At 55.7% G+C, this 15,877-nt stretch overlaps 1 protein-coding gene across 6 annotated transcripts in view; it reads left to right on the top strand.

Annotated features, from left to right (window-relative positions):
• The first annotated feature begins 7,610 nt into the window (after positions 1-7,610).
• GRK6 (G protein-coupled receptor kinase 6) overlaps positions 7,611-15,877 on the top strand; it is a 29,048-nt gene continuing 20,781 nt past the window's right edge. For 2 of the 6 annotated variants that reach the window (XM_030926834.1, XM_030926835.1), the window contains exons 1-9: positions 7,611-7,825; positions 12,033-12,128; positions 13,176-13,288; positions 13,414-13,491; positions 13,888-13,988; positions 14,307-14,399; positions 14,534-14,597; positions 14,723-14,863; positions 15,100-15,290. In XM_030926834.1, coding sequence (XP_030782694.1) covers positions 7,774-7,825; positions 12,033-12,128; positions 13,176-13,288; positions 13,414-13,491; positions 13,888-13,988; positions 14,307-14,399; positions 14,534-14,597; positions 14,723-14,863; positions 15,100-15,290 — 929 coding nt within the window. In that variant the 5' untranslated portion in view covers positions 7,611-7,773. Of the gene's footprint in view, positions 7,826-12,032; positions 12,129-12,781; positions 13,289-13,413; positions 13,492-13,887; positions 13,989-14,306; positions 14,400-14,533; positions 14,598-14,722; positions 14,864-15,099; positions 15,291-15,877 lie in introns of those variants that run through there. The other 4 variants (XR_004056258.1, XR_004056257.1, XM_030926836.1 and 1 more) reach the window with 3 other exon arrangements.

Here is a 15,877-nt window from a genome sequence, read left to right as displayed (position 1 = left end):
TGGTATGATCATGGGTCACTGCAGCTTCAAGGAGGTTTTATTTTTTAAGTGTAATGAGAAGCATATTAATTGTCTATGGCTGCATAACAAATTGTCCCAAAATTTAGCAGCTTAAAATGACATTTATGTAGACTGATTTCAGTGATAACTCTAGTTCTCTCATGTGGGTCAGCCTCACATCAATTAAACTTTTTTTTTTTTTTTCTTGAGATGGAGCTCTGTCACCTAGGCTGGAGTGTGCAGTGGCACGATTTTGGCTCCCTGCAATCTCTACCTCCTGGGTTCAAGGGATTCTCCTGCCTCAGCCTCCCGAGTAGCTGGGACTACAGGTGCCCATCATCACACCTGGCTAATTTTTGTATTTTTAGTAGAGATGGGGTTTCACTATGTTGGTTAGGCTGGTCTCGAACTCCTGACCTCAGGTGATCCACCCACCTTGGCCTCCCAAAGTGCTGGGATTACAGGCATGAGCCACCACTCCCAGCCGTAAATTCTTTTTTTAAAAAAGGTATTTATGGGTCACAGTTTCTATGGGTCAGGAACCTGGCACTGTTTAACTGAGTGCCACTGGGTCAGCATCTCTCACAAGGCTGTATCGGAGGGTCAGCTGAGGCTGCTGGGGGAAGGATCCACTTTCAAGTTCACTTACAAAGCTGCTGGCTAGAGACATCAGTTACCTGCCACATAGGTCTCTCCATCTCACAACATAACAGCTGGCTTCTCTCAGATTGAGCCAGTGAGGGAGCAAGAGGAGTTACCTAAGATGGTAGCCACAATCTTTTAGTAATCTCATGTTGGAAATGACATTCCATCACCTTGGCTGCATTTTTTCCACTGGAAGTGAGTCAGGCTGGGTGCCGTGGCTCACGCCTGTAATCCCAAGACTTTAGGAGGCCAGGGAGGGAGGATTGCTTGAGCCAGGAGTTTGAAAGCAGCCTGGGCAACAAAGGGAGACCCTATCTCTACAAAAAAAATCAATTAGCTGGGTATGGTGGCACGCGCATGTCGTCCCAGCTACTCGGGAGGCTGACGTAGGAGGATCGATTGGGCCCAGGAGGTGGAGGCTGCAGTAAACTGTGACCGCGCCACTGCACTCCAGCCTGAGTGACAGAGCAAGACCCTGTCTCTTAGGAAAAAAAAATGTGGCTGGGCACAGTGGCTCACGCCTATAATTCCAGCACTTTGGGAAGCTGAAGCAGGTGGATCACCTGAGGTCAGGAGTTTGAAACCAGCCTAGCCAACATGGCAAAACCTCATTTCTACCAAAAATACAAAAATTAACAAGGCGCAGTGGGTGGTGCCTGTAATCCCAGCTACTTGGGAGGCTGAGGCAGGAGAATTGCTTAAACCCGGGAGGCAGAGGTTGCAGTGAGCTGAGATTGCGCCACTGCACTCCAGCCTGGGCGACAGAGCGAGACTCTGTCTAAAAAAAAAAGAAAAGAAAAGAAAAGTCCGGGCGCAGGCGAGGCCCGGTGGCTCATGCCTGTAATCCCAGCACTTTGGGAGGCCAAGATGGGCAGATCACTTGAGGTCAGGAGTTCAAGACCAGCCTGGCCAACATGGTGAAACCCCATCTCTACAAAAATTAACTGGGCGTAGTGGCACGCGCCTGTAGTCCCAGCTACTCGGGAGGCTGAGGCGGGAGAATTGCTTGAACCCCAGAGGCGGAGGTTGCAGTGAGTGGAGATCATGCCACCGTACTCCAGCCTGGCAACAGAGTGAGACTCCCACAGAGCGAGACTCCGTCTCAAAAAAGAAAAGAAAAAGAAAAAGAAAAATGCCAAGTGTGGTGGCTCACACCTGTAATCCCAGCACTTTGGGAGACTGAGGTGGGCAGATCACAAGGTCAGGAGTTCCAGACCAGCCTGGCCACATGGTGAAACCCCGTCTCTACTAAAAATACAAAAAATCAGCCAGGCGTGGTGGTGAGCGCCTTTAATTCCAGCTACCCAGGAGGCTGAGGCAGGAAAATTGTATGAACCCAGGAGGTGGAGGATGCAGTGAGCTGAGATCGCACCATTGCACCCCAGCCTGGGTAAGGAGAGCAAAACTCCATCTCAAAAAAAAAAAGTGAGTCAGGAGGTCCACCTGACACTTAAGGGGATCTCAAGGGTGTGAATACCAGGAAGAAACAGAGATCCCTGGCAGCAGGGGTACCTTAGAGGTTGCCTACCACAGTCTGCCACTGGAGAGTTCTGAGCAAGAGAGTGACAGGATCCAGCTGATAGTTTTTAAGACAGGCCATCCTGGCCGGGCGCGGCGGCTCAAGCCTGTAATCCCAGCACTTTGGGAGGCCGAGATGGGCGGATCACGAGGTCAGGAGATCGAGACCATCCTGGCTAACACGGTGAAACCCCGTCTCTACTAAAAAATACAAAAATCTAGCTGGGCGAGGTGGCGGGCGCCTGTAGTCCCAGCTACTCGGGAGGCTGAGGCAGGAGAATGGCGTAAACCCGGGAGGCGGAGCTTGCAGTGAGCTGAGATCCCGCCACTGCACTCCAGCCCAGGCGACAGAGTGAGACTCCGTCTCAAAAAAAAAAAAAAAAAAAAAAGACAGGCCATCCAGTCACACGATACAAGATTAACGGTGCAAAAGGGAATAGGGTGAAAAACCTCCCTCCTGTCCCTGTCCCCAGCCATTTAACTACCCCTTCCCAGATGCGAACAGCACTTCTGCTGCCTCACGTGGCCTTCCCAAAGTGGCCAACATGTATATAAGCAAAACTGTCTGTAGTGGTTGTTAGTGTTGTTCACCAAATATTTCCAATTCTTTTCTCCTTCCAGGCCTATAGTAGTTATGCCAGGTACCTGTTTCTGCATTACAAACTACTCCAAACTTAGTGGCCTGCTTTATTATGCTCATGGATTCTGTGGGTTGGGAATTCAGGCAGGACTCAGCAGGGAAAATGCCAGGGGCCTCAGCTGGATACTTGAATGGCTGGGGGTGATTCAAATTACCAGGGGCTAGAATTATTATACGGAGGCTTCTTCACTCACATGTCTGGTGCTTGGGGTGGGATGACTGGATCATCCCAGCATCCTGGGCTCAGCTGGGATTGTCAACCACAGCAGAGCACACACGTGTGGCCTCTCCATTTGGCTAGGGCTTCTCACAGCAGCAGTGATTCTGAGGAAACAGCCCAAGAGGACAGTTCTGGAAAGCCGGCATTTTATGGGAGCCAGGCCATATGGCCTTTTCTGACCTGGCCTCAGACTTCACTCTGCATCATTTCCGCCATATTCAACTGACGACAAAGAGTCATTAAGGTCAGACCAAATTCAAGGGGAGGGAAATTAAACTCTATCTCTTGCTGTGTGGGTGGCAAGGTTCCATTGCAGGAGTGACTGTGGGATGGGAATGCATTGTTACACTCATCTTCAGAAAATATAATCTGCCATAGTAATGTTGTGTCTCCCCACTCCTTTAATTAATTAATTAATTAATTAATTTATTTATTTATTGAGACAGAGTCTCACTCTATCTCCCAGGCTGGAGTGCAGTGGAATGATCTCAGCTCACTGCAGCCTCCGCCTCCTGAGTTCCAGCGATTCTCCCACCCCAGCACCCCAAGTAGCTGGGACTACAGGTGTGCAACACCACGCCTGGCTAATTTTTATATTTTTAGTAGAGATGGGGTTTCACCATGTTGGCCGGGCTAGTCTCAAACTCCTGACCTCAGGTGATCCACCAGCCTTGGCCTCCCAAAGTGTGGGGATTACAGGCGTGAGCCACCGCACCAGCCCTTCTCCCCACCCTTTAAAAGCTAGTTGTGGCCATGTGGTTTGCTTTGACCAATGAAATATGAGCAGAAGTGACTTGTGTCACTTTTGGGTGTGAGCTTTAAGGACCATTGTATGATTTACCACATTCCCATTTCCTTTTAGTACCTGCCATTATAGAAGCAGAAATTGCAATGAAGCCCCTATTATGCTGGGGCCCTGAGTGACTACTACGTGTAGTGCTACCCCACCACCCAACAAGCTGTGTTGGACATGTGGTACATGTGAGAAATGAACTTTTGTTGTTTTAGGTTATTTAAACTTGAGATTGTTTGTTACTGCAGCAGAACCCAATCTGTCCAGAGTCTTCTTTATTTTTTGAGACAGAGTCTTACTCTGTCACCCAGGCTGGAGTGCACGATCTCAGCTCACTGCAACCTCTACCTCCTGGGTTCAACCGATTCTCCTGCCTCAGCCTCCCGAGTAGCTAGGATTCCAGGCTCAGGCCAGCATTCCTGGCTAATTTTTGTGTTTTTTATGAGACTCTGTATCAAAAAAAAAAAAAAAATGCATCTTTTTGGACAATACTGCAATGAATAGCACCAGACTAAGTGCAATGATGTTTGTAAGATAAATTCCTAGACACGCACATCTCAGATGGTTGGTGGCAGGTTTTCCCATTTATTTATTTATTTATTTTTGAGATGGAGTCTCCCTCTGTTGCCCAAGCTGGAATGCACTGGCGTGATCTTGGCTCACTGCAAACTCCTCCACCTTCAGGGCTTAAGCGATTCTCATGCCTCAGTCTCCTGAGTAGCTGGGACTATAGGCACGCACCACTATGCCTGGCTAATTTTTTATATTTTAGTAGATATGGGGTTTCACCATGTTGGCCAGCATGGTCTCGAACTCCTGAGCTCAGGTGATCAGCTTGCCTTGGCCTCCAAAAGTTCTGGGATTACAGGCATGAGCCACCATGCTTAGCCAATTTTCCCTTTGAAAAATATCACTTTGGCTACAGGTAGAAAATGGCTTGAAGAGCTGGAACCAAATTTCCTGAGTGACATCTTCTCTTCACCTCTTATCTATTGCCATGTCCTGTTCACGCCAGCTACATGCCAGATCTCCTTCTGTCCACCTGTCTGCATGTCCTGGCCACTGCCCCAGCATAGGGCACCATCATTCCTCTCTCTAAAGGTTCCTTCTAAAAGGTCTCTCACCTGTCTTAGGATACTTGGCCTGCAGACAAGGAAGCCAATTCTGGGTAACTAAACAGATGAGGAATGGACGGGACAGCCTGGGGGCTTGCTGAATCCCCCTCCCCCAGGAAGGGCCTAGCTTGACTGCCTTCCTTCCCTCCCCCAGCCTGCTCGGCCTCCACAATGAATTCGATGTCTTGTGCTGCTCACTTGCTCTAGATTCAAAGACCTGGTTGGAAACATCGGAATTGTGCTCCAGCTACCAGAGACCTAGGAGAAAAAATTCCACTTCCGTTCTTTGATTTCCTTAGTTGAAGGCAGGGTCTGCCTCCACATCTTATAGGATTCTTCTCAAATGGGAAGGGCTTCAGATGTTGGGAACTAAAACAACAAGCCAGCCCCCTCCCCTCAGCTTATCCTTCACAGTGCAGCCCAGAGCTCTCTATGAAAGCAAATCTGATCACCGTACTCAAAACCTCCTTGACAGCTCCCTACCACCTTCAAGATGAAGTCTAAAATTCCCTAGGTGGCTCTCAAGGCCCTCCCTGATCCAGGCCCTTCCTAAGACTTCAGCCTCATTTCTTGCCCTCCATGTCCACCCCATTGTGTACCTTTAAACTCTAGCTGGATGCTCTGCCCTTAGGTGCTGAACACAGGAGCCCTTCCTGACTTCCTCTACGGAACTTTGAACATGTGATACCCCTCTGCCAGAAGGCTGTTTCCCTCCCTACTCCAGTAACCTGCCCATTTTCACTGAATCTTCAGATTTCACTTGGACACAACAGCCTTCACTAAGTGAGGCAACTGCCCTATGTTCCACTGGCCCCTGGATTTCCCTCTTTTTTTTTTTTTTTTTTTTTTGACGGAGTCTTGCTCTGTCGCCCAGGCTGGAGCGATCTCAGCTCACTGCAAGCTCCGCCTCCCAGGTTCACGCCATTCTCCTGCCTCAGCCTCCCAAGTAGCTGGGACTACAGGCGCCGGCCACCACGCCTGGCTAATTTTTGTGTTTTTAGTAGAGACAGGGTTTCACCGCATTAGCCAGGAGGGTTTCCCTCTTTTAAGGTACTTATCTTAACTCCCTAGATCCTAGATCCATCCACTTTTCTCCATCTCTACTGCCACCTTGTTAGTCCAGGCCACCGCCATCACTCTCCTGGAATTCTGTAACCTCCTGACTGCTCTGCTTCCACTCTTGGCTCCCTAGGAATCCACCAGAGTGATATTTTAAAATTATAAATGATTCTTTCAAATGTTTCACATTTCACTTAGCAAAAACATTTCAACCTCCTGGACGTGTTCACGGTCTTCCATGACCTAGCTAGTGCCTTTGCTTCTTCCGTCTCATCTCAGACCACTGGGCCCCAGAAGCTGCAGACGCCTTCTCCTATTCCCTGAAACACCACTTAGTCTGGCTTAGAGCCTCTGCGTTTGCTGTTGCTTCTACTGGATCCGCTCAAATGTCACACACTGAGAGTGTCACACACTCTATCTTGTCTTAACGTCCCAAGAGCAGTTGTCACTCTCTGAAACTATCTATATGTTATTTACAGAATGATTACCTCTATCTCACCCGGCCCTCACTTGCTCCCTCCACTTCTAGCAAGTAAGCAGGGAGCCTGGCTATCTTGCTGCCACCACTGTATTCTCCAGCACCTGGCTTGGTGCCTGGCACAGAAGTGTTGCTCAGTAAGTGTTTTCGGATGAATGAATGAACAGGGACTAGATAAGCCTAGATGGATCCGGCTCTGCCTTACTCGCGGAATTTGGGCATGCCCGTTTCCTGCTGCGTGAAGTGGGGGGTGGAGGAAGTGGGGTGTTAAGCTACAAGGTGTTGATTAGTTGTAAGATTTCAGCCTTGTTTTCTCCGTAGTCTTCAGGCTGGAGCCAGCCACTTGACGTCCGGCGCCTCAGCTCCCCACCTGTATAATGGGTGTGAACTCATCCCAACGTCTAGGGGTGGTAGCGCTGCCTTATAAGGCAGCAGAGGCCAAGGGAAGACTAGGCCGAGTGGGTGGAGAGAAATCACAACATCCGGCTGCGGGGGCTGGGCGGGGCGCCTGCGGCGACCGGGCAAGAGGTCGGGGAACGGCTGCGGAGGCCGCAGCCTCCTCCCTGTCTCTCCCTCTTTCGATGTGCGCCCTCCTGGTTGGGACCGACCCAAGGGAATAAGGCCACACAAGTGGACCAAACAAACTCGCTGCCAGCCCGCAGGAGGCCCAGGATACGGAACGCATCCCCAACAAAACCCTAGAAAAGCCATCTGCGAGCTAAAGGCTGCCGGGCCACACCTTCAGGCGATGGCCCAATCAAAATGCAGTATTTAAGATGACGGACGTCTTCTTCACCCAATCACACATTCGGCCTCCTGGGCGTGCCCCAGAGTACCCACCTCCGTTGTCCTGGCCGAGGGCTCGGCCCTAATTGGCAGTTTGGTATCCTACGAAAGCCTAGAAATTCGAACCTAGGGGCTGAACCCCGCCCTCAGACCAACCAGGAAGAGGTGACGTGACTGATCCCGCCCCATACTCATTTGAGCGAGTCCCCAGCTCGGGGGGCGGGGGAAAGATGAAGAGGAAGACTAATGGTAAGACGGCGCGGGGAGCTTCTGCCCGGTGATTGGTCATGTAAGGTAAACAGAGGGCGGGGCGGGGCGGGCCAGCGCCGGGGTGGCCCCCGGGAGGGGGCGGAGAGTGCGCGGCTGGCTGCGGCGGCCGGGGAGGCCGGGGAGGCCGCGGCGCGGTCACTGCGAGCCGAGCCGAGCCGCGCCGAGCCGCGCCGATCCCATCCGGCCTCGGCACTCGCGCGCGATCCCGGCCGGCGGTGCGGCCCGGCGCGCCAGGCGGCGCCACAGCCCATGGAGCTCGAGAACATCGTAGCGAACACGGTGCTACTCAAGGCCCGCGAAGGTGAGGCGGCCGGGCGGGCGGCCGGGCCCGGGTGCATGGAGCGCGAGTGCGCGGCGTCTGAGCTCCGCGGGGCTACCCAGCCGTCGAATCCCCTAGGCCCGCGGGCCCTGCGCCCTACACCCCGCCCAGACACGAGCCTTTCCGGCCCGTCGTCTTCCTCCTCCGCACCTGCCCCCGGGATTCGGGGCCCAGGAAGGGGCGGGGGTCAGACCGCCGCCCTCGCGGCGGGTGGGGATGAAGGAGTGAAAGAAGGAGAGACGAAGAGGGAAGGGTGGGACCGGAGCTCCAGAAGAGCCTCTCTGAGGCCTCTCCAGGTGAGAGGTGTAAAGATGCCCCACGTGCCATGGGCCCAGACCCCAGCACCTAGCCTAATCCCGCAGAAAGTTTGTGTTAGGTAAAGGCTGGAGAATGAATGAACGGACCCTCTGCCTAGCACAGCCCACCTGACTTGGGGAAACTCCTGGTCACAAATGCTACTTATAGGACTGCTACTTGCTCCGTGCCTCAGGACACTGAGGGCAGAGGTGAATGAATATTTGCCCTCAGGGAGCCCATGGTCTAGTGGGCCTAGCGGACACAGAAAGAAGTGGGAGCAGGGCAGGCTGCGTTGTCAGTATTGTAAGTTCAAAGGCCTGACTGGGGAAACCAGTCTGGTGGACCGAGTGTGTGTGTAGCTCCTCGTGGCTCCCACCCCAGATGTTATCAGACACTTGCTCTGTGCAGGTCCTGGGAGAAACACAAGGACCAGACCGGGTCCTCACTGCCCTGTGGTCAGTCTGCCCCCACCTGCCACACCCCACCTCAGTAACATGATCACTGACCAACCACTCTGCCCTACCTTGTCCAGGGTGCTGGGGAAGCAGCAGTAAATAAGACTCTTCTTTTTGGAACTCCAGGGCAAGGAGGGAGATCATGACAGTTTTTCCACCCTTTACTGGGCTTCCAGGCTTAAAAAGTTATCTGCTTCACCTTTCTGCCCCATTTTACACGTGAGAAACTGAGGGATTAGCATCAGTCACACAGCAATATTGTGATTGACTCAGGCCTAAGACACAGGATGACCGGCACAGTCTATAGGAAGCCCAGAGGAACCTCCAGCTGGGTGCCACACCTGGCACCCCATGCCCACCCAGTGCCCCGGCGAGGTGCAGCTCAGAAATGGCATGGCAGGCTGGGTCCTCAGTGCCTGGGGAGCCCGTCTTATCCCCTGTCCCTTATCGAGCCCATGGGCTAGGCCTTCCTCCCAGCCTCTGGGGGCATCTGCCGATTCTGTTCTGCCTTGTCATCCAACGAGCCAGGGAGGAGGGGTGGGGAGGGCCGAAACAGGACTTCTTCCCTAGAGCTGTAACCAGTTAAGGCCTCAGGCCTGCTGATGGCACTGCCTGGCCGGAGAGTGTGGGTACCTTTGGACAAGCTTTGTCAGGCCATGGGCAAGGCACAGGGTGGTGTGGCCAGACTGGGGACTGGTACCTCCACTTGAGAACCCTTACCACAACCTGGCTCTGCCCCTCCCACCTGCATGGCTTTTATTGAGATGGAGTCTCACTCTGTCACCCAGGCTGGATTGCAGGGCTGACTGCAATCTCCGCCTCCTGGGTTCAAGTGACCCTCCTCCCTCAGCCTCCCAAGTAGCTGGGACTACAGGTGCACGCCACCACACCCAGCTAATTTTTGTATTTATAGTAGAGACGGGTTTCACCATGTTGGCCAGGCTGGTCTTGAACTCCTGACCTCAAGTGATCCACCTGCCTCTGGCCTCCCAAATTGCTGGGGTTATAGGCATGAGCCACCGCGCCTGGCCGACCTTCATGGCTTTAAACATGTCTCTTCTCTCTCAACTTCAGTACCCTTTTTTGTGGAACGGTTGGGGGTGGGATATAAAGACTAAAAGAGGCCGGGCGCGGTGGCTCAAGCCTGTAATCCCAGCACTTTGGGAGGCCGAGACGGGCGGATCACGAGGTCAGGAGATCAAGACCATCCTGGCTAACACGTTGAAACCCCGTCTCTACTAAAAAAACTACAAAAAACTAGCCGGGCGAGGTAGCGGCGCCTGTAGTCCCAGCTACCCGGGAGGCTGAGGCAGGAGAATGGCGTGAACCCGGGAGGCGGAGCTTGCAGTGAGCTGAGATCCGGCCACAGCACTCCAGCCCGGGTGACAGAGCAAGACTCCGTCTCAAAAAAAAAAAAAAAAAAAAAAAAAAAGACTAAAAGAAACCCTGACTGTCACTGAGTCCTGAGCCCAGGCACCTGGGCGGGCTGCATCAGAACCAACTCATGAACCGGCTTTCCATGAGCTTGGGGCTGGGACCCTTGACAGCTTCCCGAGTGATCTGAGACCCCAAGTGGGGTTTGGGAACCCTTGGTGTGTATATACAGCCATGTTTGGGGTGGGAAAGGAGCTTGGGTTGTGGCCATAGGGAGCTGGGTACCAATCCTGTCACCTCTAGGCTTAGTCATCTTGGGTGAATTGATTCCTCACCTCGGAACATCAGTTTTCATAGGAAATTGGGCCTGCTCTGGCAGAGCTGCTGTGAGGATGGAGTGGGACAACGCTGGGGCTTGAGACCTCCCTCAGTGCCCCTTCTCTTCCCAGGCACTCAGAGGCATGGGAAGGGGGCCCAGGGACACTGAAAGGGGATGGGGAGGGTGGGGAGGAGCCCCACTGACTGGGCAGCTCAGGACAGGATATTTGCATGTGACTCTTTGCTGCTGCCTTGATGTGGCTGGGAGGGGGGAGGAGGAAGTAACTGAGGGTGGGAGGCTGGCGGATGGAGGGTTGGGTGAGGGACCTGTGGGTGTGGGGGAGGAGTTCCCCTTCTGGGAAGGCCTTGCCCTGGGTTGAGGGGTGGGGGTCTGTTGCTCACTCACAGTGAAGCAATGACTGCAGGGCATGCTCGCAGGAGGCCTCTAGCAAGTTTCTCAATGGGCCTCTGCAGTAGTTCCTCCTCCAGGCAGCTTAGGTCAGGGAGTCATCCAGGGACCTCGCCTTGCCCCCTCCCTAGAAGGCAACTTCTGCCCTTGCACCACCTGCCCTCACCCAGGCCACATGGATACAGGACTGAAAAACCAGATGGGAAACTGAGGCCCAGCATGAGAAAGTGGTTGTCTAAGGTTGCCATGGAGTTGTTGGAGTTGGGGCTCACCTCTTGACTCAGCCCAACTTAATGTGGACAGCGTCTCCCATGCACCACATAACACACATGGAGAAGCTGAAGTTCACAGATAGCAAGTGATGGACCTACAGTGTGAATCAGAGATTCAGACCCAGCTCTGGGAGGCTCAGGCCCCTTCCACCCTCCTCAACCTGGTGGCCCACAGGCCACACACGTTTAGCTAGCTCCCTGACACATTTTATTTCTTTGGCTGCAGTGAGTTTTTTTTTTTTTTTCTTTTTTATAAAATGAGGGCCAATATTTTATGTGAGAGTCTGAATTTCCAGCTGCTTTTGAAAAATCAGAAGAGCTGGCCACACTGAGCCAGAAACCCTTCTAGCAGCAATCAAGCAATCAGCTGGTGTCCTGCAGCTGCCTCTGTCACAGGGGCCTTCACTGTTCCTGGTCATCTCACATCTGGCCCATGTTTCTCACACCTGTTGGGCTCTGCAGGCAATCCCACTGCTGCCGTGACCTCAGCCGCTGCAGGTGGGGTGTCTGCGAGGTCAAGCAAAGCAGGCAGTGGACCGGGGAAGCCCCAGTGTGCAGGGGATGGGGAGTCCTGGGTGCCAGCCCCCTTGCCCCTGCCTTGTTTGAGCATTTGATAGCTCTGATGTGGGGCCTGGTGACAGAGGCCTGGGAGCCTCCTTGTCCCCAGGCTACCCTGTGCATCTCTCAGGCCTGCCCCACTGGCCTAGAATCTCTCCCTCCTGGGCCTTCTGCAGTTCCCCCCACTGCGATGTCCTTCTCCCCTTTCTTCACTGAGGGAACTCCTACCTGGTGGGAAGCAGCTGAGGCTGGACCCATTGTTGGAGCTACTTAGAACACCGTCCTCCCCCAGCGACCTCACTGCCTCTCTTGGCTCTCCCAGCGCAGGAGCCTGAAGCAGGAGAACCACGTGTGTCCTGGAACGCAGCAAGGGCGTGCTGGAGCGTGCAGAGGGAAGGCCTGAGGTGCCACTCTGCCTTGGCTCTGCCTTGGCTCTGCCTTGGCTGGGCCCTGGAGGCCCTGGACTGCACTGAGACCCGAGACCCAGTGTCCGCTTGCTCCCACAGGTGGCGGTGGAAATCGCAAAGGCAAAAGCAAGAAATGGCGGCAGATGCTGCAGTTCCCGCACATCAGCCAGTGCGAAGAGCTGCGGCTCAGCCTCGGTGAGGCCTGGGCAGGGCCTGCGGGTGCCAACGCGGGGGGCCCTGCCGGGGCCGGGGGAGCCTCCCCTGAGACCTTGCCCTGGGGCAGAGGGACAGGCTTGGGGGATCCAGTGAGCAGGAGGATGAGGACTGTACCATTCAGCCCAGTTTCAGTTCCCGGGCTTGGGATGGGTGGAGAGCAGACAGCAAACAGGGTCACGCTGGTGGTGAGTGAAGCGGGTGTCAGGAATAGGGCAGGGGCAGATTGGGGCAGTTGATACCACTTTGAAAAGGAGAGCCAGCTAAGGTTAGCAGGGCCCACAAGACAGAGGGAGTGGCCGCTGGGCCAGCCCATAGACTGACTGCCTTGGGAGCTCCACGCTGGGGCTTAGCCTCCCAGGCCCAGCCCAGAGGGGCGACTAGCAAAGCCTTGACCAGAAGCCCTCAGCCTGGGCAGTGTGACAGGGTTACTCCTGGGAGGGGACAGAAGGGCCCGGGACCCCAGTTCCTGCCAATCTTGGCCAAGGGCCCAGGTCTGAGCAGCACCCACGGTTGCTGAGGCCCCTGGTGGCCTGCACGTGGGCAGAGCACACCAGGGCTGCTCCCACCTCCTGGGAAGGAGGCCCAGCTGAGAGCGTGCCGGAAGCCACAGCTTCCTCTCGCACTTTCGCCAGGCAGGCAGCAGGTGTGGGCCTGGCCGGGGCTGGGCTGGGCCGGAACCTCATGGACCGCACCCAACCCCAATACTGTGACATACGCAAGTCGTGTAAATCAGGCAAGTCGTGTAAATCAGGAGACGATGCAGGGAGGTGGGTGGAGTCCTGGTCTCTGGAGCCAGACTCCTGGCTGTGTGACATCGAGCTAGTCAGTTAACCTCTCTGGGCCTCACAGCCCCAAAACAGCTGTGCCCAACTTAGGGTTGTGGTGAGGGTTCCGAAGAAGACTGTGGCTGCCACACTGCAGAGCTGGAAGCTGTTGTGGGGGCCCAGGGCCTGGTGGTGTGGGCAGGAATGCCCCACCCATGTGCTCTGGGGCTGTGGACCCAGCAGCTTCCATCACTGCCCACAGAGCGTGACTATCACAGCCTGTGCGAGCGGCAGCCCATTGGGCGCCTGCTGTTCCGAGAGTTCTGTGCCACGAGGCCGGAGCTGAGCCGCTGCATCGCCTTCCTGGACGGGGTGGTGAGTGCAGCCCAGCCCTGCCCAGCCCTGCGGGTGGCCGAGGTCCCGGCCCCATGTGCCCCTCCTCCCCACACCTGCTGCTTGCTCTGTCCAGACCTCCAGCTTCTTTGCTTTCCACCCTGCAGGCTGAGTATGAAGTGACCCCGGATGAGAAGCGAAAGGCATGTGGGCGGCAGCTAATGCAGAATTTTCTGAGCCACACGGTGAGTGAGCAGTGATGGAGAGATGACAGGAGCCGCCAGAGCCCAGTGTCGGGGAGAGGAGTGGCCACAGTGTCAGGCCTCTGAGGGTGGTTTCTTCACACAGACGGGCATAACACACAGCCTGGGCAGAGAGTGCCCTGGAGCTGCTCCAGGCAGCACGGCGGGCATGCAGCCCAGGGTATGGGCTGGGCTTGGGCCAGGCGGCCTCCCAGTGGCTCTTCTGTGCTCTGCCTCACGGGTGGGCAGCAGGAAGAAGTTCAGCAACCAGGCTGGCTGGCACACCCCCGGCCTGCAGCCTCCCATGGCACCAGCCCGAGATGCCTGACCCCTCTCCCCTGGGAGTGGGTAGCCGTCCAAGGGAGCCCCTGCACTGACCTGTCTGGGGCTTGTTCCCAGGGTCCTGACCTCATCCCAGAGGTCCCCCGGCAGCTGGTGACGAACTGCACCCAGCGGCTGGAGCAGGGGCCCTGCAAAGACCTTTTCCAGGAACTCACCCGGTAAGCCTGTCCCTGCCCAGAGGAGGGAGCTTCTGGGGGTCAGGAAGACTGTGAACAGCTCAGTGGCTGGTGAGGGAGCTCAGCTGCCCAGCCCTGGCCTTGCCCCTGCTGTGTGACCTGAGCAGGCTGCCTCCCCTCAGTAGTACCCACAGCTTCAGCACAGGCTGTGTGTCTCTCCACTCGGAGGGTAGCGGGAGGACTGGCCGACAATGATACCTGTGGGCTAAGCGTGTGCAGAATGGGAGGCCTGGCCCATCAAGCCAAGAGCCTGAAATGTCAGGGGCTGGCAGGTGAGCTGGGCCTGCCTTCCCTCACTAGGCTGACCCATGAGTACCTGAGCGTGGCCCCTTTTGCCGACTACCTCGACAGCATCTACTTCAACCGTTTCCTGCAGTGGAAGTGGCTGGAAAGGTGAGCTCCCTGAAGGCTGGACCGGGACAGGCCAGGTTGCTGGGGTTCTGGGGACAGGCCAGGTTGCTGGGGTTCTTCCCAGGCCTTGGGCTCTCCTGCTCAGCCAGCATTTGCTTCCCCACCCCTTGCCACAGGCAGCCAGTGACCAAAAACACCTTCAGGCAGTACCGAGTCCTGGGCAAAGGTGGCTTTGGGGAGGTGAGTGGCCAGGCCAGTGCCCCTGGAAGAGTGAAAAGGGTGGGTGTGTTGGGTCCTGGACCACCCCCTGGATGCCCAGCAAGGGCACAGCTGGCCTCTATTCACCCCTCTCTGCCTGGCCACAGGTGTGTGCCTGCCAGGTGCGGGCCACCGGTAAGATGTACGCCTGCAAGAAGCTAGAGAAAAAGCGGATCAAGAAGCGGAAAGGGGAGGCCATGGCGCTGAACGAGAAGCAGATCCTGGAGAAAGTGAACAGTAGGTTTGTAGTAAGTACAGAAGGGGACCCTCTCTTCCCCTTGGCCATGCTGGCACCCTGGCCCTCCCTACCCCCAGGCCCCACCCTCCCGCACGGGATGCCGGGAAGGGCGGGTTTGGGGTATTGATGCCAGGCTTGGGGAGCAGGCTGGGCCCAAGGAGTGGCACCGAGAAGGCTTTTTTGGGCAGCCCTGCCGCCAAGCGCCCCGCAGCTCCTGCCTGAGGGCTCGGGTCCCCTCGGCCACAGGTGAGCTTGGCCTACGCCTATGAGACCAAGGACGCGCTGTGCCTGGTGCTGACACTGATGAATGGGGGCGACCTCAAGTTCCACATCTACCACATGGGCCAGGCTGGCTTCCCCGAAGCACGGGCCGTCTTCTACGCCGCTGAGATCTGCTGTGGCCTGGAGGACCTGCACCGGGAGCGCATTGTGTACAGGTTAGGAGGGCTCGGCTACCCCAGGGGTTTAGTCCTTCCCTGCCAGCGACTGCAGCTGGGCCTGGACGGAGGTGGCCAAGGCTGCCGATCAGGCCAGACTACAGAAGGACATTGGTGTGGGGGCTGTGGCACTGGCTTAACTCACATGCCAGGCCAACTTGAGTGGCCCAGACCTAGGCTTTGGGCTCTGGTGGACCCACGGGGGAATCCCTCTACCCCCCACCGTGTGACCTTAGGCCAGTCAGCTCCCTGCTCCCAACACTGCTTCCTTTTCTAGGAAGCAGAGACTGTAATTCCTACTTCCCAGGTTGTTGGAGGAGCCCAGTGAGTTAAGTACAGAGTGCCTGGCACACGGGGCTGGGTAAGAGAGCACCCTGGCTCTGAAGGTTGCTGACTTCCTGTGAGCCTCACAGCAGCCTCGTCAGGGGACAGATGAGTAGTCCCATTTGATGGAGGGGAAAGGCAGAGTCAGTCACCAAGGGGTGAGCAAGGCCACTGGGGAGGCCTCTCCTAGGTGGAGCTGCCTTCCACTCGCCTAGAGAGTCCTGGGAGTCCTAGCTCTATAAATCCTTCCTCTGCTCCCTTGA

Source organism: Rhinopithecus roxellana, chromosome 3 (genome assembly GCF_007565055.1).
Source record: "Rhinopithecus roxellana isolate Shanxi Qingling chromosome 3, ASM756505v1, whole genome shotgun sequence".
NCBI classification, from domain to species: Eukaryota; Metazoa; Chordata; class Mammalia; order Primates; family Cercopithecidae; genus Rhinopithecus; species Rhinopithecus roxellana.
This window is presented reverse-complemented; position numbering and strand designations above follow the sequence as displayed.